Source organism: Cyprinodon variegatus, unplaced genomic scaffold (genome assembly GCF_000732505.1).
Source record: "Cyprinodon variegatus isolate N-32 unplaced genomic scaffold, C_variegatus-1.0 Scaffold790, whole genome shotgun sequence".
NCBI lineage: Eukaryota > Metazoa > Chordata > Actinopteri > Cyprinodontiformes > Cyprinodontidae > Cyprinodon > Cyprinodon variegatus.
In genome coordinates this window covers 12,128-37,200 of record NW_015151243.1, presented here as the reverse complement: position 1 = coordinate 37,200, position 25,073 = coordinate 12,128, and the positions used below count along the sequence as shown (strand labels likewise).

Genomic DNA, 25,073 nt, shown 5'->3' with positions numbered 1-25,073 from the left:
ATCCATCCATCCATCCATCCATCCATCCATCCATCTTCTTCCGCTTATCCGGGGTCGGGTCACAGGTGTAGCAGCTTCAGTAGGGAGGCCCAAATGTCCCTCTCCCCAGCCACTTGGGCCAGCTCCCAGGGGAACCCAAAGGCGCTCCCAGGCCAGCCGAGAAATATAGTCCCTTCAGGGGATATCACATGGGTATATGGCATTTTTTAAGTAATGGTTATTTTTATTATTATATATCATTAGTACATATAATGTCCTGTGTATAAATATATGAAATGAGCCCAGATTATATAAAAATTAACTTTAGACATATGGACTGAATCTTAAATCTATTGAATCAAAGCCTAAACATGTGACAAACCGTCACAAATCCATGGCCAGTTCTGATAGCCACAAAAATATATAACATGTAGCAGGAAATGATAGACACCTATCTGAGATAAGGTAGCATCCTGGTAAACTTCGAGTTCTTTTCGGTCAGACCAGTCTGTAAACAAAGCTCGCTGCTCCAAAAACTTTGTAGTATTGGAGTGTATTCCAATTAGGTTAGTGTTAACTAAAGGAGACTATTATGAAAAATGTTTTGGTGAGAAAATTAAAGATCGGGTAAAAGGCTAAATCTCTGCACTTACCTCTGCTTACCGTTGCTCGTTGTGTATTATGCCATGATATATGAGCTGGCTCAGTCCACAGAAATAGGCAAAACAAGAATATATTTGGTCCCTTGAGTGTTCTTTGATTCTCTCTTAGAATTGGAGCATAACTTGGGTAATGATTGATTAAGTCTCTGTACACAAGTACAGAGAAGTGTGCAGGTTTTGAAACCACATCACCCATAATTCCAAATTATGGGTGATGTAACTGGTTTTAGCAAGGGCAGATACAGCTTGGGGGCAATAAAACATTTACATTTGATTACATTGTTGGTCAGCATCACCTATAGAAACCTATGTAGATTTATTTACAGAAATTGTCTGAATCCTGGCTAATATATGCATTAAATGCAAATAATAAGGTAAACCAATTAGATTGAATGAAAAGAAAAGAGAAAAAAGACTGTGAGGATGTCACAGCTGTTTGACAATTTTTTTTAAACTTTACAAAGTTGAAACAAAGATAATTCCTATTTTACTCAGATATTTGTAGTTTTGTTATATATTTTCTATAACTATAAAATGTTTTATAGTTTTTGTATGTTTTTGTAAAATTCTCTTTCCAGTTTTTTTCTCTTCTTAGACCTTCCCTCTTCCCTTCTCTCTTATTAAAAATAGCAGCACAAAAGAAGCCCTTTCCAAATGGAAGCAGCGAGTTAATACAGCCTAAATATTTAAACAAAGCTGAATTTTTCTAAACCCCGAAACATCTTTCACATAGACTAACATCAGGACCACCACATGTTACTGTTTTATGCCCCATAGTTTCCCTGATCTCTGTCTTTGACCAGAACTTCAACCAGAACATGCACATGTACAGCTCTGTCAGTGGTTGTCATTCATGAGCCCCTTACTGCAGTGCAGGGAGACAGACCTTGCTGCATGGAAAGGAAATTAAGTCATTACTAAGATGAGATATGGGTGAAAGACGAAGGGCAGTACAGTGAGCTTTTTGGCAGACACCCATTTATACCCTTAAAGAAACCTAGCAGGCACCATTGTAGTCTCACACATTATGTGAAAACCATTGCCACTGCAGGGGTAGTTATTTCTACAGCCCTGCTTTTCTAAAAGGAAAACTGATGTGTGATTTATAGAAGGAACCTGGTGCTGTTTAACTGTTAGTGGAAGCTCACAGCAAGACTCAGGGATGCTGGATTTAGGAAATCTTTGTTGCATTACTCATTTGTTCTGAAAAGGAAGGTGTGGGTGTGCTCCACATGGTCAGTCCTATAAAAACGTTCCCATATTATACAAACAGGTGCACAAATTATTGACTGTTTTTATCATTAAGGTTAGCACATTAACAGCACATCTTGTGCTTTTGCAAAACGGGAAAACATTGCAAATGTGTTTTAAGCCAGCTATATCAATTGCAATCATTCTTATACTCATTTAATATACTACGCTCAATAGAAGATAACTATTGTAAGATCATGGTCATGTAGGGTTCAAAATTCATGCAGGTAGAATAAATGTGTCTCCTGTTATGTGAAAAGCAGAACAACAATTCTAAAAGTGTTTTTCCCCCTTGTGTCCACTCTTTCTGATTGATAATGTAAATACCAGGATTACTTTTGACAGTGGGGAGTCATATGGAAGCTTAAACCTCATACTGTATGACAACTACATATTGGATTTGAAATATCTTCCATTTTATCAGCTAATGCACTATTTTGAAGTACTCCCTACCTTGCAACTTTCTTTAGATGACTGATCTCCCCTGGCCAGAAAACTGATCATGGCGCATTAATAACATTGACTGTCTGTTTCAGCTGCTTGTTTAGGACCAGTTTAGTTGCAGCACTAAGAATTAAGAGATGTTTCCAGAGTGATAATAAACCACCATTTACTGCTCAAAACATGTGGTCTACTGTCTACTGTGGTCTTAATGCACCCTAGATTATTCACATTTTAGGTGATTTTACTACAGTCTTAGTGCATTTTAAAAAGCAAAGGCAAAATGTCTGCAGGGAGTCTTTAGTTTAGCAAAGGTATGTAAATTCTTGGGAGCAAACACACATTCAGGAATCAATATTGGTTGTTGTCATTATGAAACCATGATGAAATCATGCAAAGGCCAATCTTAGAAGGCACACATGATACACGTACATAACTTAAAAGGCTTGTAAAAAAATACTACCCCCCACGTAAAATAAAAAATGATGTATATAGAAATGTAATATGTGGTAAGTACATGAAATGCAGATAGTCTGAGCGCTGAGTCTGTTTGATCAGCACTAGGTCTGTGTGTATGTTTGTGTGAGATGGTGGTCCAGTTTTGGCATGGAAGTCAATTGTAATCAACGTATAGTCCTCACTATGTATAACAAGATCAGAATGTCCCAATTTCCTTTGCATTGACTATGACCTAACCTAGACCTCACACTAACCCTCCCCATTACCAGTACATAACTACTGTAACCCTTACCCTAACCTAACCTCCATCACACCTTAATCATTTTTCCTCATGTGGGCCAGACATCGGCGTGTTAAGGTAAGAGTGGTCTTTTATCTAGAGATCAGTGTTTGACTTAAGGAGAAGAATTTGCTTTCAAAGGTCTATGGTAAAAGCTATTTCTAAATCTGTTTGTAGGGGATTAAATTTTATCCATCATAGAGGCCTCAAAGCTCAGAACAATATAACTGATATTTTGTGTAGTAAGGCAACAGTGTTACTCGTCATGCTGTTATCCTAGCCCAGCAATTAGTTAGTTTTTAATTAGTAATTAGTTTACCATACTTGCACAAAAAAAAACATTAAAAACGTTATCTATTTATTAATTATAATAAAAAAAAAGAAAGATAATCACCAGCTTTTCCCTACATGGTTTGCTTAATTTAAACAAAATGTTAACGAACAAGATGAGGAAAAAATATAACCTTTCCTTTACTACAATTTGTACAGCAAGCCATTAACTGACTGTAAATACATATGCTTAGATGGATGATTCATTTTAACATTTAGAGGGAACTCATAAAATGAAAAATGGACAAATATTATTAAGTATTAAAACTTTGGTAGCATATTAATTTTTTTTTTACCATCTTAAATACATTTTCATTAATCATCCTACTCTGACTCTGGTCTGCCATACGCATCTTAACAGATGTAATATTTCCTGCAACCATATTAATGTTTTCTGGTAAAATATTTTTATTTTTTACACAGACCAAATTATAGATTTCATTGCAGATATTTAGCCCTTTTAAATTTTTATTTGAACTTCTTTGCTACCCTCACCTCTTTTTCCCCAACTCTTTTTTAATTTTCCTAGTCTGTTGGCCTTATACACAGGTGGAAATGCAGAGACCTCTTCATCTCTGGTCACTACAATGACCACCTTAAAGGTCACCTAACACATTCTCAGGTGTTTGAATGATTACATTTGTTTACAATTTCAAATGAATGATTAACCAATCATACTAAATCATTAATGTTAATAACTAATTAAGTAATGTGTAAACAAAAGCATTGTTAAATAACTTCCATGCAACAACCCTTTTTTCCCCTTACTGTGGAACGAGGTGATCCTATTTGTTTTTAGACTACATTACCCATAAGGCAATGTTACCATGCTAGTTCCAAGTTCCAAGTGTCCAAAACGTAATTGAAGGCATGTAAAAAGTGCCTCGGCTGGCTACAATGCCTGTTCAGCTTTAGACTTGTTAATTATATTTGCAAAGGAGCTTTTAAACTCTTCTGTTGATTCATGGTGGTCCAATACATTTGATGTATTTATTTTACTACCCCTTTAACACCTACATACACATTGAGAAACACTTAAGAATCAGAGGAATTTTCCCCTCATCATCTGTCTGGACATAGATGAGACACATGTTCAAACAAAACTAAAGAGGTGCAAACCCATTTCAAGTTTAAAGTAGCTTTTTTCCCCTCTGTTCACTGGTCTCCCTTTTCTGTTTCTGTACTAAGTTTGCCCTGCTTTAAATCTGCTGAGGCAAGAGGTGGGTGTTTGTTTGAATGATGATATAGCAACAGCACCCAACAAGTACTGGTGTGTGTTAAACAATGTTCACTTTTGCATTTATCTCTCACTTCATTATCATACTGTTTCTCTTTTGTTTACATCTTCAAAGTCTTAAATTCTCAGATAACTGAAGCACTAATTCTGCTCTGCTATTTCCTTTTGGCTGTCTGTCTTCTCCTGCCATTAGTTTGTGCAATATTCATGTGAGGTGGTCTGTGTGCAAACCATGTGGGATTTTGTAAACCAACACTACATATCAGTTGTTGCAGTGTTTACATGGTGTAATTGCAAACAGATTTGCTTTTTGAAAAACAACAAAATACACATCATTATCACTCTGTTTTCTTCACTCTTGGATGAACCTCTAATGTATGATGCTTTTCTCCTTTCTATCCTATTTGTCTTCACTTCTTCCACACTAGCTTTTGACTTCTGCTTGTAGATTCAGCATTGGAAAGGTTTCAAGAGAGATAAATTGAGTGAAATGATAAGCATACACACATAGACTAGCTTGGAGTTGATATATTGTATTAGTTTAGCAAATGTAAAACAAAAGGGGAATTGAAATGAAAACCAAATGTGTTTTTTTAAATGTGTTACGATATATATTGGATGGAAGGGCATGCAGGTGATGCAGTGGTTAACGTGCACGACCCATGTACGGAGGCCTTAGTCCTAGACACCGGTGACCCGGGTTCAAATCCGGCCTGTGGTCTTTTCCTGCATTTCTCTCCCCCTCTCTCATATCCCCTTTCCTGTCAGCCTACTGTCCAAAAAAACAAGCCACTAGTGCTGAAAATACTCAAGATAAAATATTGGATGGAAACTGAAAACAGGAATATGACTTAATTTTTTGCAACATTTTTGTTGACTAAATTGTTCGAGAACTTCAAATAAATTGTTCTTTTTTTCTGTACCTGGTGATTAAAATCTTCCCTGCAGTATCATACTCCAATCACTATGATCCACTGTACTTTGGGTATGCAATTCAATGAAGCAGGGTTATTTTTCAGTCACACATATAATATGCTAACTTACTGGTTTAACAGAATTTTATTTTGGGTAATCAGTGCAAAGAAGAAGGCATGAGTGAAAATGTACTTAGTTTGCCCATTTGATTTAGTAAAAAGACAGAGTATCTATAAATCTTTCTCACTCCCCTTTCCTACCTACATTCAGAAATCACAATCAAATGGACAAGATGGTAAATGGCCTGTACTTATATAGCCCTTTTTCAAGTCAGAGGACTTGACCACAGTGCTTTACACTACATTCAATCATTCACGCACATACTCATACACTGCAGGTGGCAAACTATGTAGTACATACTACCAGCCCTCTGACCACCATCAGTTGACAATGCAGGTGAAGTGTGTTGCCCAAACGCAATGACACTGAATGCCCAAGCTGGGACTTGACAACAACAATGTTGCCCCACCCTGACAATAGAGAGATGTTACTATTTTCTTAAGTTTTCTTCTCGGTATCATGAAAGGCATTGTCTAACAGTTCCATCTCTTTACAGATGAAACTGTTGCAACTTAAACATAACAATTTTAAACATTTCATTTAAACTCACATTGTTTTGTACAGTTTACATTGTGTTTTGAAATCATTTAGTAAAATACACTATTGCCTCTCCCAGGAAAATCAGAAGGTTGTTTTAAATGCCAGCACCCAATAAAATAAACCAAAGAATTTCATGAAAAATAAATGTTTTGTATATTACACACAACTCTGTAAGGGAAACCAGTTGGTTTTGTCACTATACTATAAACATCTTGTTCATATGTTCAGTTTTAAAGTTACCCCAACACAGATTCAAAGACTCAAAGTAACCCCAAATATTTATTTGATGAAAATTAAAACTATGTATATTTGAATGAAGACATTTCTACATGAATAAGCAGTTTGTTTTCATTTGCTAATCTTTCCAATCAATCTAGGAGAGTTACAGTGCCAATAGCATCAACTGACCTCTTATTACATCTTGACAAGTAAAATTGTTTGTTGGGTCTGCTCTCTGCTTCTAAAGCACTACACAATTTACCGTCTGGACACTTCACTAACAAATACACCACCTCAGTCTCCCACGGACATTCAAGCACTATTATCTCTCTCTTACCCACATAAAGGAAGGAAACCACAAACCTACGCAAGCACAAATACACACGCCACTGTTGTAAGTGCAGTCTTTCCAAAATAATAGATCTGAGGGAATCACAGACATAGCTGTTTAGTTTGACAAATTGGGCTAAACCATGGAGAACCATGCAATCTTTCAAATGAACTTCAAACACACACTTTTAGAAGTGAGGTTTTTCCCTTGGAGCTAAAAAGCTTGATGTTGTGTACAAGTGTTGTTTTGTTTCTAGTCAAGAACCAGACCAAAGACCTGGCATTGTTTACCTATTTTGTTTATGAATAAAGCTGTTTTTTTTCAAGGATGAAGCACATGTTAATGATCCTGAACATAACAAACCGCTTGAAGGGATGGTGTGGTGTTGGAGGGGCTGAATGCAGAAGTGTTCTGGAGGAAAAAGTCGAGAAAACCATTTTTCATTAACAACAGCTTGTTTTTATTATGTAGAAAATTTAAACCTTTTCTAACCCCAAACTAAGCATCTTTCCCAAAACAGTTTGATGGTCTTTCATAGGAATGGCATTTCCCCTATTCTCTGAACTGTAATTCTCTTATAGTATTGAGGGATTATATAGGTTATAGCTCTGTGATACAAGCTGTTTCCTTGTCTGTCAGTTCATGCCTTGAGAACATTATATACCTGATCTTTTAGATCAAAAATTTTGCATGGATTAAAACATACTACTACTATTACTAGGACTCTACAGAGCAGAAGTAAATATTTTTTTCTTTTTTTTTTTTTACACTGTTGTAATGTGAGAGTCTACATATTTGGATTGTCAGAAATAACAATAATAAAATAATATCAGTCGGGGGGAAAGAGTCTGCACAAGTTGCTGGAGGCATTTCTGACAGAACTTTAGTGCCGCTACAAAATACTGCATGTGTAATGGTCTCACAGTCGTTCTGGATGCTCTGTTGGCCTTACTTCCTTAATAATTTGGACTGAGCAATGTATTGAAATTTACTTCAGGATTCACTTCAGGGTGGCTGGCTGCCGGCGGAGCCCGCGGACTCGTCCCCGCGGCTCCCCGGGGCACCGGCATCGTGGTGGCTGGGGGACTTCCTCTGGGCTGTCTCTCCTCCTCCCTTGGTGGGGTTCTGATTTCCTGGGCTGGTCCCTTCTTGGTGCTTTCTCTCCTGGGGTCCCTTTGGGCGTCTGGGGCTTTGTGTCACCCGGCGGAGGACTCAGTGCTCTGGGGGGGCGCCTCTTTGGCTCTCCACAACCACTATTGAGCATGTTTTCTATGGATAAACTTTACATGCACAAGTACACCCTCACAAACAACTACAGGTGCTTGGTTCCAGGTACTCAGAGATTCACTTCCATACAGAAAGCCCACACTCTTATCTTCAGGTAACACAGAGTACATGTCAGAATAAATAATACTACTTCAGCGATAGTTTCAAGGTGTTGCTTTATTGTATATCTCATACCATTTCTTTTGGTTCTGCTGTTCTTTTTACATTTCGTTGCAGGTGATGAGGCAGACTGAAAATGTTTTATCATTATCTCCTTTCTATCTCCTCTTTCTTTCATCTTTTCTCTTTTTTTTTCTTCTTCTGTTTTTCCCTATCTGTGCTATTTACATTGCAGTGTCCATATAATCTGTAAAACTCCCTGCATAATTATAATAAAGCAATTTATATGCATGAAACAAGAGGAACAATAGGGCAATAGCCCTACTGCTCTACTTGTGAAAGTAAAATCTGTTGGGCTCTTTTTGGCATCAAGACAATTATTCTTATTGCCACATTGCCAGACAGGACACTGTAAAAAAAAAAGAAAAGAAAAAAAGAAATTAAAAATATTTTCGAGATTTTTTTCAAAAGATATTTCCGGAAGAACTGAAAACACTAATAATTTAGTGAATACATGCACATATTAGCTGGTGCGACACAAGAAAAAGTGCGCTAATAATGTCTAAAAATAGTGGCCAGCCAATGTATCAGCCTATGCCTATTTCCAAATGGCTATTATGTGTTGGAAGACTGAAAGTTTTTTGTTTCCCTTTTGCATTCATTTAGGAGATTCTTTTATCTCTACTTGTTTTGCTGTGTTGTTTTAACATTATGCTTGAAAACAATCAGCTTTCACTGCTGTCAAACTTTTGCAATTTAACCCCCCCCCCCCCCCGAAAATAAATTTTAGATTTTAGATTTACCCATTTTTGCTGTGAATTTCAGAAATAAAAACTCACCTAAAATTGAGAAAGTTATATCAATTAATTTTTTTGCTGTGCAGCAAATTAAGAATCCTCCCTCAGACGTCAGACCTTATGGTTACACCAATCTTATCTGCCAACACTGTTGTTTGCAGCCTCCTCTCACTCCAATGCCTCGCCTTGGACTGCCTTTCAACTTGGCTGCCAAGAAAGTGTAACACTGCATGCTTGTCTCATTGGCTCTCAGGAATGATTAGGAACATTATAATGATAAAATTGACAGGAGGTGAAGAGCTGAGTCGGAGCAGATGACCCTGACAGAAAGAGGCTTGAATATTGTCGGCATGTTGTTAATAAGCTGTAGGAGACCCGACGAGTGTTAGTGTAAGAATTCCTTTGCTTGAGCACAAATATGAATTCCTCTCATAAAGTATGTGTGCTTATAAAGATGATGTCAAGCTAAAGAACCGCTTATTGCTGAGTTGAGTGACATGCAGGATTATTGGCCGACGGCAGAAAAAAAAAGCCTTCATCAACGTGAGGCTTAGGCCTGGTCGTTTGATGTTAGACAGAGAGAATCAGAGACAAGATGACTAAAAGTGACTGACAACTGGAGAAGAGGCGAGAGGTTTTGTGTAAAAAATATTGGATCATTACCATACAAGAAGCAATCTCTTGTTTGAAATCTTCTATGCATTTCTCTTGTTCTTGTCACACTTAAGCAATTTATAATTGTGACCTAGACGAAACTTGTAATTGAGCCCATTTTATTTACATGCAACCTTACACAGCTAAAACAAAGTATGAATAAACCAAACTTCTTGATTTGTGAATATTTATCTTCTAAAAAAAAAAAATATCACAGGTTGTTTTTGTCACTGACAAACAAGAGATAACGACTGGTTGAAAACAGAATTTATATTGTTTAAATGTAGCCTAAAGGCAGAATTCAAATTTTCAATAATTTGTTTGATCAGAATAAGCATGATCTCATTGGCAGTGCCAGTGTTCAGCTAGAGGAACATAATGTTTAACCTTAATGTTTGAAGAGGTCTGAACCCTGAGAGAGCAGTGCATTGGAATGTTATTTTGATTAAAGTGATGAAATATGGTAAAATAGGATTTTTCCAAAAGATTGTGCTGTATTGTAGCCTAGTAAACCAGCCCCACCCGCCAGCGGCCAAAATCATTTTTACCTGCGAGTGGTCTAGCCTTGATCAATGCCTCAGGCCCTTTTGCCAACAGGCTGTTTGTTTACACTCCCCCACCAGCTTTCTGTCATGCTTACTATATCACTGTCAGTTGTGCTCATTGGTCAGAGAGTTGGCCAATAGGCACAGATAGCGGTTTGAAAAACAACGGGTTGTTCTCATCAACAATCTTCCGATGTCTAATTCATCGAGGCCAGACTAAATAACACCTTTCATCTCCCATTTAGTCCGGTTTATCAGGCTAGCTGTATTTTACATTTTAGGTAAAACTAATCTATCATGGGGTAGTGGTGGCCTAGTGGTTAGGGCATTGCGCTTCGATCCCAGAGGTTCTGAGTTGAAGCCCACGGACTGCCACTCTGGGTCCTTGAGCAAGTCCCTTAACCTCCACACTGCTCCCTGGGTGCTGCACAATGGCAGCCCACTGCTCTCCAAGGGGATGGTTTGATGCAGAGAGTGAATTTTGTTGCTTTGTTCTTGTGACAATGTAATGACAATAAAGTGGAATTATATTCTTCCTCTATTAATATTGACACTGTAGTTACTGTTTAAAAGGTAAGATGAATTACTGTATAACAGCTTCAAAGGATCCAACTTACCTGCAAAATCTGTTAATTAAGATGGTGTGATTGTTAGTGTCAGTCTATTATCTATTGCCAGCTTGTATAGAAAATTAAGAAAACAATGTGAAATCTACAGTAAAAAAACTTGAACTGATAACATAATATACTCGGCCTATTATAGCCTTTGCTAGTCATGCAGAAGAAAATAGACTTTTAGATGAATTGGTCATGTAAAACATGTCCACATATGGTGCGGCAACAGCTTACAGACATCACATTGGCAATAGCTAACCATGAATTCCTTTTGTTAGGGACTGCGTTGCAGATATTTTAAAGGTTTCTTGATCAGGACATCACTACCCACCATCATCAGCACACAATACCTACAGTGTCACAGTGGGTAGCACTGCTTCCTTGCAGTATGAAGGTTCTGGGTTCTATTCCCGGCCTGGCGTCCTTCTGTATGTTCTCCCTGAGCAGGCGTGGGTTCTCTCCGGGTACTCCGGCTTCCTCCCACAGTCCAAAAACATAACTCTAAGGTTAATTGGCTTCTCTAAATTCTTCTAAGGTGTGAGTGTGTGGGTGAACGATTGTTTGTCTCTCTGTTGCCCTGCGATGAACTGGTGACCTGTCCAGGGTATACCCAGCACCTTGCCCGTATACAGTTGGAGATAGGCACCACCACCACTCGTGACCCCTCTTGGGATAAGAGTGATGGAAAATGGATGGATGATGGATGTTTAAGTGGATACCGGGAAATGACCTTGGTAATTTAAAAAGATACAAATCTATACAACACAGAATTATAGACTTTTAACTGAAAGTTTGTACAAAAATGCAAAATTGATAATTGTTTATTTAATAGGTATACAAGACGTTACATTTAGAGTAAATCTGTTCAGTGACTGAGATGCCAGGACTCAAAGAAAGTGGTGGGGGGATTGTTATTATTATTGTAAACAAAGCAAATGTGTCCAGAACATGTAAGTTAATCATAATCAACACTGTTATTGAAAAAATACAGGCTGTGTTTTATGCAGGAATATGTTGTGAGTGTTTTTCAACTTTCATCATGCACATTTTAATTAGCCATGGAGCAGAACTTTTCAACTTTGTACATATAAAGTAAATGTTCTACATCTTTCTTTCTTTCTTTTTGTTTTTCTCCACTTTTAGGTCACTTTCTTGGGAACCACAGTATTCTGGACATACTCAGGCAGGAGGGCTATGAAATTGTCCACCTTCCATCTGACCAACAAGGGCAACCTACAGAGTAAGTGAGAAGAGAGGGCAAACTGCTGTGTTGCAAACAAAACCTGAGCCCCATTTTATAAGAACAATAAATGTTTTAAATGTTCCCAGATTTTGTTAGGCTACAACAACAAATTGAATTTATTGTGAGAGTCTGTAACAGTCCAAAATGTTTTCAAGTGAAAAGAAAATGCTGCCATAATTCAAAATATTTAATCACAATTGTTGAAAAAGCCCAAAATGTGTTTTTATTCAACCAAATTTACTATGAGACTCTTTAAAAAAAACTATACAACTAATTGCTTTCAGACACCCACTCAATTGATAAACTTCTAATTCAAGTAGTAAAAATAGAGGTTAGTATCAGGGAGACCAAAAAATGTAGTAGAAAGAATGGGCCTGATATTTATGTAAAACACATTTATTGAGGGTTCAGGTTGTACAACCATGTTCTAACATTTCAACATCTTATAGAGTGTGATTTAATCCTTCATCTAAAAATGGAAAAGTGTGACACAAGTAAATGGTAAATGGCATGTACTTATATAGCGCCTTTATTCAAGTTAGGAGACTTGACCAAAGCGCATTACACTACTGTACATTCATTCACCCATTCACGCACACACTCACACACTGATAGTGGCAAGCTACATTGTAGCCACAGCTGCCCTGGGGCTCACTGACAGAAGCGGAAGTGCAAACCCAAGACCTGACTATTTAGCTAAACTGGTAAAGGCCGGACAATATCTCTGTTGGAGCTGCAGAGAGGAAGGTACTCTGCTAAGAAAACACTAAAAGAATTATTTTGTAAGGGGTGGAGGGTGAACAAAGATATAGTCAATCCTAAAATAAAACATTTAGGACTCGGGTAGTGGCCCACTAACAGCAGTTATTTAGGAGAATATTATTTCTATGATTAAAGAGGGCAAACAAATGTTCCTCAGAGTTTTACATATTATATTTAAAATTATTTAAAAACGGATCACCTTTTGTTCACTTCACATTTCTTCAAAGTTTGTATTACTGCAAGTTAAAATATACCAATTAGGTCAAAGGTTACAAACAGTTTTAGCATTGTTAATGAACTTTCCTTTTCTTGTTCCAGTTAACTAATTATTAGCAGTGAGCCATTTACAAACAACAAATAAATAATACTTCATACCAGACAAATGCAATGCAAAGCTTGTGATATGACATAAAATTATACTTATGGTGTGAATCATCATTACTTCAGTAACTGTAGTCTATTTCTTCTCCACCACCCTCTGCTCTGGTGCTGCCAAAGAAAGCTGCAAAATAGTTGTTCTGACTGTTCTCCCCACAGCACACATGCCCACACACGTGCTTGTTGGAATAAGTAGGATGATGTACAATGCCAAAGAACAAAGCGGGGCAGTATTGCACACACTTAAGCTCCCAGATGTTCACTGTATGCAAGAAGCACACAGAAATTCGAGTTGGCTAGGCTAAATGTCTGAAAGATCTATCTGCCAACCAGTCTTTGACTCTGTCTACCTCTTGGCATTCGCTCTTGGCACACTGCAGCTTCCCTGTTTCATTGGGCCTTCACTGAACTGCCCATAAAACAATATCAACAGCAAATTATTTCAGGGTAAAGAGTTAAAACTAAAGCAACATACATCAAGAATGATCATTTTTGCAACAGTAAAAACATCGCAATCAATCAATCTAGAGCATTTACAAAGTTTTCTTGGATTATTAAACTTTGAAAGTAACCCTATTTCCTTCTTTTGCAGTTGAAACCTTCAGCCAGCAGTGGTTTGTGCTGTAAATTCTGACAAGCCGGCTGACTCGCTGTGGTCACAAAATATTATACATGCATCCAAAATATACTCTTGAACCTTCCTGATTTGAGATGAGACAAAATGTGCGTAAAACCAGTCTGAGATGGCTGGATGACAGGTGTTTATAAAAGCTGTATGCCTGAGCCCTGGATTGTTTCAAACTGACTACCAAAAATGACCTAATGACTAATACTACAGTGCGGCAGACAGCACTATTTAAAGCTAAGTTTGGCTCTACAGCAGCTTGACTGCGGGGCTGATGATATTGTCACACTGATTCAGCCATCAGGATCTGAAAGGAAGACTGGAAATTAAAATGACTGGAAAAGCAAAAATACCTGTTAAGCAGTTCAGTTGAAATACAACTTAAAGGCTGAAATTGTCCACAGTCAGTTAAAATTTTTCAGTCGCAATTATTTACATAAAAAACACAATGTTTAAGGATCAAACAGATTTATTGAGCAACCTGCTCTACACCTAGGCCAAAAATTAACAAGTGGCCAAAAATAATTTTTCGCTAAAACTCCTTGTCATGATTCTGCACTTTGTGGACTTCAGTTTAAGTTTCTTTTTAATTTTGAAGTTGCACATTGATTTTTTTTGTCATTTTGTGTTATTGGTTTATTTTCCATTTTGTGTTATATTTAAGCAGTGTTGTATTCTGTTGTAGAGAAAATAGTGAAGCTATATACTTTAGTATTAGGATGTTTTTATTAATGTCACCTCCTAGTATCTGAATATTATTAGCTAATCATGCAATCTTTAATTCAGAAAATGATTGTTTTTTCAATGAAGGACATATTGCCTGGTCTTTGATTTCATATAGTGGATTATTTTTATTATCACCTCTCTCAAAACATATTAAAACTATATATACTGTACTGGGTAACTTACATTATTCTGGTATTTTATAAAAATAGTTGGTCAGTTATAGCTCTTTTAATATTGGGGCCATTTTCATTAAATTTGCATGATCTCCTTGTTAAATAAAAGATTATCTCTTTGTATTGTGGCCTTCTTACATGGTCCAACAATATGCATTTAGGGTAGGTCATCTATGGTAACTGCCTTAGGGTTTAATTAAGATCTTTAATTTAACCGGGTATTAAATTAATATATCATTGTTTTAAGCATCACTATAAGGGAAATTGTTGACTTTAAAACATAAAGTCGTATTGAATCTAAATTGATTTTGTAAAAAAGAAAATGTTTGTGTTATAGACATAGGAAAGATGAGTACTTAGAGATTTTAAGGAAGAATCTGGGTGGTCTTTTTTTGGCCAAAGTGTTAGTCTTGGTAGACAAAATATGGAAACCGCGAATGTTGAGCTTTTCCCTGATTTTGGCTGCTTTGAATGCAAGCCACTAGGGGGATCATTAATAGTGTGAGAGTTTCCTTGTGGTGTTCATGTCCTTGATTTAAATTGGGATATTTGACGAGAAAAGTGACTGAGTGGTCAAAAACCACTAAAAAATAACATTCATTAGCTGCAGGTTGAAACTGCAGGAAAGTGTGCAACAGCACACAAAAGACCTTGTAGTTTCCAATAGCTGTGGAACAAAATTGTTTTAGAGAAACCTCTGATTATGTTAGGGTTTATACGATGAAATTTTTCATTAATTGATTCCATGCGTGTCCTCTTCTGTTCCAGGACTAAACGAGATCCAGAACCGCCTGCAACTAAGTCTGTTGAGGAGCCTTCAGACACCAGCATAGTGACTCCCACTACCTGGTCAACCTTTCCGGAGGATGAGATGGAAGATCCAGACGATGTGCCTGCCCTAGAGGGGGAAGAACTGACTCACATGCTGCTCCCCGACAGCCTGAACCAGCTGGAAGAGTTTGGACGACACAAACGACCCCACAAAACTCACCACAGCCATGGGAGGCCCCGACTCTTCAGTGACCTGTGGGTTCGCATAGGGGATAGGTGAGCCGTACTATGATAAAGGTTTAAACATACTTCACCGACCAGTTACCTTTGAAACTTTATGTAATTACTTTCAGTTCAGTTAATTTACATAGCATCACTGCACAACAGATAGAATCCCAATGCAGTTTACAAGACAGTTTGGATCCATATCCAGATAATGCAAATTTATATCCAAATTAATCCAGTTTGTTCCACTTATTAGGATTTAGGTCGATCACACCCATTCTCCACTCAATTCACTAGCTTCCTGTTTCTGCAAGAATTGAATACGTCACTATTCTCACCCACCAGTGCATCTATGGAAATGCCCCTATACCTGAATGAAGTGTTAACCCCTATCACTACACCATGATCAAAACGCTCAAACCACCTCCTCCTCCCCAAGATTAAGCTAAATACTATGGGCGACCGTGCCTTCTGCTCTGCCCCCCTAGACCTGGAACGCCCTCCGTGATTATTTGAGGAGACCACAGATAATCCAGACTTTTGAAAGAGGATAAAAACTTTTCTTTTTAGCAGAACTTATGACTGTTAACCTTTTATAATTGTGCCTTATTTATTCATATGTACTTTACAATGATGTTTAGTCTTTAATTTCTTGCTTTTACCTTTCTATGATGATTTTACCTGTAGGACTTTTAGATTTTTCTTAAATGTAAAGTGCATTACAAATTACATTTATTATTATTTTTATTATTATTATTATTATTAATAATAATAATAATAATAATGATACCAGTAATAATAATAATAATAAAAAGAGAAAATACATCCATTGTGCAACATTATGCACGAATGTCACAATAGTCAGTGTTGGGATGTTACTTTAAAAAGTAAATAGTTATAGTAACTAATTACTTCTCCAAAAAGTTTATGAATTAGTAACTGGGTTACTTCACAATCATCTTAACTAATTACTGATCAAAGTAACAATTTCATTACTTTTAAGGATCAAAAATGTTAGAGAAACTTTCCCATTACCTGAGCTATAAATACAAATGCAGTTTCAAAAATGGAATATACAATGTTTGTTATTAATACTGAATTAAGTTGTTAATTAAAAGAATGACACATCTGAAAACAAAAAAGCTGCATCATTTTGTTGTAGATTGGGACAAGTGAGTTGCAAAATAATATAGATTTTATGTTTTAGTTTATAATAAAATATCAATAAAATCAATGCAATGCTTAAGAGCTTTATAATTTTGCAAGGTGACAGTATTTAACATGCTGTAAATTATTTATAAAGCTGAAAAAATTATTTTGAAGCAATCTACCAAACATAATATATACTTTGCAATAGAATTAAACAGCTCTACACTATTCAAGTAAAAAAAAAAACAGCATTTCTTTATGAAACCATGCAAGTGGTTTAAGCACGATAAGGAGAAAGTAAAGAATCTGTGTTCATAAAAGCAGCAGCTGTCAGTGGGTTTTGAGATGATGTAGGGTGCTTCTTTAGATCAAAATCGCTTTTAAATGACATGAAGTCTTTGTTCCAGCACATTACCAACAAATCACAGGAACATTTAGCCTTTGTCTTCTGTGAGCACATTTTTTTAGAGAAAGTCCTACCTTTTCATAAGGGTCTCTGCACCATCATGTCTCCTCTCAGTGTGTCCAAGGCTTGCTGAACACCTGCCCACATTACAGCTGCTCAACCAATCAGCACACATGATGTTTGTGCATCTCCCTGCTCTGCCTTCTGTAAAAATGTCCCATTGCAGTATGAGAGAGAGAGCGCTTAGATTGCAAATAATGTAAAGGCATTACCAATATAAGAAAGGAATTTAGTTAGATTACTCTTTCAAGTAAAATGCTGTTAATATGTAACACAGTAACTTTCAAAACTGACAAAGGTATTGAAGTATTTACAGCATTTTATATAAATACCCTACTCCTTGTCACATTCATGTGTTTATCTGTAGTATGAGTCATCCTGTTGATTACTGATGAGTGGAGCAATGGTAAAAAATATATATTTCATGCACTTTGATTTAGAATTAAGAGGGCTTATGAACATTTGCTTATATGACAGGTCCTCGTGTAGAGTTATGAATCAAAGCATGTCGCATAAGAGAATAGAGGAAAAACATGGTCTGGTTACCCGTTTCAGGGGAGGCCCTAGTTAAAAAAAGTCAGAGCTTCAAAACCCTTAAAGTTTCCTATCATACCTTTTCTGCAGTAAAACAATTTTTCAATGAATCTCGTCGGGTGAGAGTGCTCAGGTTATGAGCAGCTGTGGTATCATAACCCCTCCATTGTGAACCTCTGTGTACTGTAGCTCCTGGCTCTTCAGGTTAAATAAAAGCTGAAGGTGGGGAGCGGACTGAACTTTTCCTTGTGCTTCGGCCCTTTCATACAGGTCACATTACACGCAGCCCTGCACTTGGAAACTTATTAAAGTCGTTTATATGGGAAATTTTAGCATTGGCTTGGAGGAGGATGATTGTCCAAATGCATTTGCATAGTTGCAGCCAGAGGAAGCAATACAACTAGTATAATACGACATCCATTGCCATTTGCTATATTCAGAGTAAAGTTTATGCCATTGTAAAATGAACAAGGTACCTTTAGTTTGAAACATCATGTGAAACAACTGCTACCACCATGTTACTGAGGCAGACTATTTTTGTTAAGGGTTTTGTTCTTGTCAAACAAGAGCATTTTAAAATTGTAGGAATGTATGTTTGATTATTTGATTCGTTTTAAGTGAAAGTATTTATTAGCTTCATATCTGTAGCCATGCACTTTGTGTACACTTGATCATACTTGTAATTTCTGCCACTTCTTTGTGTATGTATCAATTTTTGTAGGTGCCCGGATCATATGAATATTCATATGAGATTCATATGGGAATTAAATTACATCTGTGTTCTAAAAACAGCTTCTAACAAAAACTAAAATTAACTACAACTACAAAGATTATGCTGAAGATCAGTCCAATTCTGCAAGTATTAGATTTTATTTGTTTTATTCAGACATTTCAGTTATAGAGCTGTAATAATAATAATACACTAAAATTTTTTATATCTTTGCTTAATGTTAATATACCTTCAGATTTTCTTACCAGCCCTTTCCTAGGCAAGAAAATTGATGTCTGAGCAGAACTATGATGCAATCTGGCTTTCAGTCCCCCACCTCACCCATCTGTGGGGCCAGTTTTGCTTGCCTATAAAATGTAAATATGGGTCAGGGACTGCACTGCACTTTTTCCCAAGTTTTTTATTTGATTTATTTTTTATAAGATCATGACATTTGCATGCAAAGTGATGTACACACGTTTCAGGCCGTTTAATGGACTCTGGTCCATTAACACAAGTTATTATTATTAACATAAACAAATCTACAACATCAGCAAAAAAATAAATAGTTACATGCTTTTTTATGAACAGCATAAACCTTTAAAGAAGAATTTTATAATATCAATTCTATCAAATGTTGAACTTCATTGAATAGTATAGGCACAAACTTAGGTGGTTGAGGCTATGAGAATATTGTGGTAACTTTCTGCAGCAATGTTTCTATGCTTTAATAACCTCATAACCTGATTGAAATGTTTCAGATTACACATTTTTTACAGGATGTAAAAGAACTAAGGGGATCAAATATGGGTTAGGCTATGCAAAAGCTAAATACATTTGGTCTTAAAATGAAAGTTTAGACGTTTTTTGTTTGTGTGGTTCAGTTATAAAAAGCAATACCTTAACTCCAACAACCAGTTGTCTGAAAACCAGATTGTTACTCTAGTTAATTAGCTTAATATGTTCAGCTCTGCAATAGTTAGTCTACAGTGTTCTAGATATTTCATTTAGTAAATGGCTTTCTATGAATAATAATAAATATTCAACGTCATTTTTTTTTTTTTTTTTTAAGATGGCAGAAAGTGAAATACAGTATTACCATTCTTATTACTTGATAGCTGGAAACTGCATTTGGGATTTTTTAAACTGAGACAATTCTGAAGCCGGTGTATTATGACACATAGCTACCTTCACAGAGCCTGGATAAAAAAGAAAAAAAAAGAAATTATTTTAATGTTTATCTTTTTAATGTTTCTTGTAATAGTGACCCATATTATAAACGCAGCTGACAGGAAGTGGAGTTAAGAGAGAGAGAAGATATGTGGCAAAGGACCAGGACAGTCTGTCAAGGATTAAACCTCCATAAATTAGTCGTTCACTTTACCCCATACCACCACAATGCCCTAAGCACACTTTTAAATAGGATGACTATATTGGATTTATTACTAAAAATAATATTACCTATACGAAAACTTTACACTGTGTGCAGAATTATTAGGCAAATGAGTATGTCGACCACATAGTCCTTTTCATACATGTTGTCCTACTCCAAGCTGTATAGGCTTGAAAGCCAACTACCAATTAAGTAAATCAGGTGGTGTGCATCTCTGCAATAAGAAGGGGTGTGGCCCTAATGACATCAACACTCTATATAAGCCGTGCTTAATTATTAGGCAGCTTCCTTTCCTTTGGCAAAATGGGTCAGAAAAGAGATTTGACAGACTCTGAAAAGTAAAAAATTGTCAGATGTCTTTCAGAGGGGTGCAGCAGTTTGGAAATTGCCAAGCTTTTGAAGTGGGATCATCACACAATCAAGCGGTTCATGGCAAACAGCCAACAGAGGCGCCATAAGCATGTTGAAAAAAGAGGATGCAAAATAACTCCCCATGCATTGAGAAGGATCAAGAGTGAAGCTGCCAGGAAGCCATTAGCCACCAGTTGTGTTATATTTCAGAGCTGCAACATGTCTGGAGTGCCAAGAAGCACAAGGTCATCACAAGCCGAAAAAAGGCCACCCTTGAACAAAACACACAAGACAAAACGTCAAGATTGGGCCAAGAAATATCTGAAGACTGATTTCTCCAAGGTGTTTTGGTCTGATGAAATGAGAGTGAGTCTTGATGGGCATCAGGCTGGATCAGTAAAGGGCAGCAACTTCCTTATCGACTCAGACACCAGCAAGGTGGAGGTGGGGTACTGGTATGGGCTGGTATCATCAAAGATGAGCTTGTGGGACCTTTTCGGGTTGATGATGGAGTCAAGATCAACTCCCAGACCTTCTGGCAGTTTCTGGAAGATGCCTTCTTCAAACAGCGGTACAAGAAGAAGTCGGCATCATTCAAGAGAAACATGATATTAATGCAGGACAATGCTCGGTCGCAAACATCAAAATACACCACAGCGTGGCTGGCCAGAAGAAGTCTAAAAGGAGAAAAAATAATGACATAGTCCCCTTCACCTGATCTGAACGCCATTGAGAACCTGTGGTCCTTCATGACATGTAAGATCTACAGGGAGGGAAAACAGTACACCTCTCTGAACACAGTCTGGGAGGCTGTGGTGGCTTCTGCACGAAATGTGGATCGCAAACAGATCAAGACACTGAAAGAATCTATGGATGGAAGGCTTTTGAGCGTCATGGTGTAGAAAGGTGGCTATATATGGTCACCGATTTGTTTTTGTTTTTTTTGTTTTTGAATGTTGCAAATGTTTATTTCTGAATTTTGAGTTGTTATATTGGTTTACCTGGTGAAAATATACAAGTGAAATGGGTAGAAATTTTGTTTTTTATTACGTTGCCTAATAATTCTGTACAGTAATATTAATAATAATAATAATAACACACAGACATCCTCATAAAATGACCAAATCTTAAAAAAAAACAAAAAAAAACACATCAACTTCCAAAAATATGAAACTTTGATATTAAGGAGTATTTTGGGTTGATTGAGAACACAATTGTGGCCCAATAATAAAAATAATCCTCAAAAATACAACTTGCCTAATAATTCTGCTCACGGTGTATAGACAGCACAAAAAAAATAAAACTCTGTCTTTTCAAACATTTACTAAATGTTTGTTAAAATACAGACAACAGCCCATTGTAGTTGCACATGTACATAATTCAGTGGTATATATTTTTAAACTCCAAAAGATTAACCATTATTTTATATTTATTTTTGGCAAGAAATGTAAAAAAAAAAAAAAAAAAAGCTTTAAGCAAATGATTTAATGAGCTGTTTCTTTTATCCTTCCACCAGCACACCACCACCTAATGTGAGGATAATCAACGGGTATATAACAGTGGAGCCTCCGCTCACCCGTCAAGAACAGCAGAGGCAGTTGGATGTCTACTCTACAGAGCAACACGCTGACAAAGAGCACAACTTCAGTACAGCCCCGCTGGCTCACACGTCACTCACCCTGTCTTGTATTTTAGCCTGGTTTTTATCACACATGCTACTCACCTCCTGACCATAAAACAGTTATCTCACAGACAGACAATCAAGAAACCACTACATCCATAGCGGAGCAGACAAATGTACCTGATAAAGGCAAACAAGGATGGTCATCATCAGCAAGTAAAGACAAAGGATGAAGAGAAGTTCCAGCCTGGTCTTCAGAGAGCCTTCACCACAGTGATCAACGTCCAATACAAGGAAAGAAGTTGTTAATGATGTCACAATCAATGAATGGACCGTAGAAAATGTCTAAAGCCTCTTGAACTATTTGAATAATAAATAGAAGGGTGAACTAACTTAAAGAATTGGAATCTTAAAGCTAATAAAATTGTAATATTGAGTAGAAATTATTTACTTTAACAATGAGATCTGAACAGATCAGAGACAGTTGCAGCGCTGTGCTGAATAGCTTCATTGCATACAGTGGTGTGAATGAGGGATCGCTTTGTAAATTGTGAATGTGTTTATACAGAAAAATTGCATTGTATTTATTAATTCTGAAAAGCAGAGTATATTTTCTTGGTATTTCATAAATAGAAAACAAAACACTAATGAAGTGTGGGCTCTTCTTTACAGTGGATGTACAAATTGTGAATGGAAATTTTTATAAAAAAGAATACATAAAAGCCTGTTTCACAAATGGGATCCTAACAAAAGCAAACATGCCTCCTGATTGATTTCAAAATATATTATATTTTTTTAAGATACAAGAAAATTATCACTACAGATTTCTGAAGCTTCAGGCTTTTTTTTTTTTTTTTTTTTTTTTTTTTTTTTTCAGGATACAGAAAATACTCTTTGTCTAGTGATTTGGATATAGTTCATTAGTGCAAAAAGATTAACCAAAGAGAGACTGAGAGCTATTAGCCTATTCAAATTGAAAAGGAAAACTTGTGGAAAAGTTGGTCACGGTCTGCCCTCTGCTGGTTAGGGTTGAGACAAATATTGACATTTGAAACATTTTTTGGTTTGTTTTTGATACCTGCAAAGGCATCAGAAATAACTGGGGGCTATTAATAAAAAAAAAAAACAATAAAATCGTACTTTCCTTGAAAAGTAGCATAGAGTTTTAGTTCTATCAGGTTATAAACATATCATATAGAGTTATAAAGATATCGACTGACAGAACATCAAACAGTGTGAAATATTGTTCAGTGGTGTTGACAAAAAAAGTCTGAGTCTTATTTAACAAGAAATTAAGATTTTGTGTTTCTTCGTTCAAGCCAACATTTATTAAACCTTGCAAGGGAAAACAGATAGAATTGTTGCCAATGTTCCTGCCTGTTCTGGTCAAACAGGATTTCACTAACTACTTAAAGCCTGCATACATTAACATACAATTAATCAACAAGTTACAGATGGTGGACAAAAACAGTAAAATATTAAATAAAGCTTGAGAGTTAGGAGTCTAAACTGTGATTGGAAAATATACCTTCTGTTCTATTGTCTTCGGTTCTGTATAAAACAACTCCTCCAACCCAGACACTGCGGAGCCTTGCAGGTGTGAGACAGCCTGAGTGAATACTTTTATAAAGTAAGTAAATGAAAATGAGCACTCATATCAAAATATTATGAAGGGATTTGATATGAAATTGGTTTTCCTGACTACAATGGTTTAAAAAGTTATACTTGGTTCAACATCTTATTTTATACTGAAAAGTGTGGGAGGCATTTGCATTCAGATCCTGCTACTTAATAAAATCTTTTTCAGCCTTATAGGATCCACATCTAATAATGCACTTTTATCTGTGAAGACACACAGGTGGATCCTTGTCAGTAACACTGAACCTGTCTGTCATTCAATCATGCAGTCATCTGTAAAAGCCACCAAGGATTTTAGGGAGAACACAAGTGTTTTTAAAAGCAGGTAGGAGTATAAAATAATATGTGATGCTTTAAATAGGAAGAAGAATATTATCTTCTTTAAAGATATTTTAGGATAAGATATGCAATTTATATAGTAATTATACTTGACAAATGCAATGAATATTGTGTGAATACTTTTATTTCTGTACTTGAAATGGAAATTAAAACTACAAATAATAAAATGTAACTGTAGGAAGATCTAACAAGTTTACAGATAACATGACACAACTGCAAAGCCTCTGGGATTTGGATNAATATCCACATTAATTAAGGATATGGGACGATAGCTGGTCGGAAACATAGGATCTTTGCCTGGCTTAAGCAGGAGACTAATGGTGGCAGAATTCATATTAACTGGATATTTTCCATTATCTTGAGTTTCCTGCAGCATTCTGTGGAACGTTGGGGCCAGAGTGTCCCAGAACTCTATATAGAACTCAGTAGGGAACCCGTCTGGACTTGGCGCTTTATTGTTTGGCATGTTTTTTAATGCTTCCTGAACTTCAGCTGTAGACAGCGGTGAGTCCAGGGTCACTCTTTGACTCTGACTTTGACATTATCTGATGGATTTAACTGTGATGTGTATAAAGATTTATAGAAACCTCGGAAGGCATTGTTAATATCCTCTGGATCCTGTAATATATTACCAATGAGTCTGTAACTGCAAATATAGTCGTTTTTTCTTTGTTTATTTTTCGCTGATTAGGTAAGAAACTTCCTGACTTATTGCTATGTTCAACGTTATCAATTCGAAGTCTTTGAATTAAAAATTTATTTTGTTTTTCAATATATTTGTTTAGTGCTAGTTTTATTTTACGGATTTACCCTAATTTTTTCTCATCTAGCGAGCTTTCTATAAACTTAACTTTTTCCTCTAATTCCTGGATCTTTTTTTGTTTTAACTTTTTTTTATGAGATTAGAATGAAATAATTTTACCTCTCATCAGTGCTTTACCTGCTTCCCATAGTATAGATGCTGATGTTCCTGGTAAATCATTGCACACCAAGTATGATGCCCACTCTTCCTTGAAAAATTTGAGAAACTCTTCATCTTTAAGCAGTGATGTATTTAATCTCCAGCTCTTGTTTTGTGGGGCTATTATTTATTATTTATTATGGTTAAAGTAACAGGAGAATGATCACTGGCAGCAATAGGATGAATTGCAGCATCTGAGACATCAGACAGCAACGAGCTGCTGATTAGGAAATAGTCCAAACGAGAGTA

At 36.4% G+C, this 25,073-nt stretch overlaps 1 protein-coding gene across 1 annotated transcript in view; it reads left to right on the top strand.

The window, feature by feature from the left end:
* LOC107098567 (metalloprotease TIKI2-like) overlaps positions 1-22,538 on the top strand; it is a 101,928-nt gene extending 79,390 nt beyond the window's left edge. The window contains exons 5-7 of the mRNA XM_015396309.1: positions 11,904-12,000; positions 15,436-15,714; positions 21,782-22,538. Of these exons, the coding sequence (XP_015251795.1) occupies positions 11,904-12,000; positions 15,436-15,714; positions 21,782-21,995 (590 nt within the window). The 3' untranslated portion in view covers positions 21,996-22,538. The remainder of the gene's footprint in view (positions 1-11,903; positions 12,001-15,435; positions 15,715-21,781) is intronic.
* Positions 22,539-25,073: the final 2,535 nt, after the last annotated feature.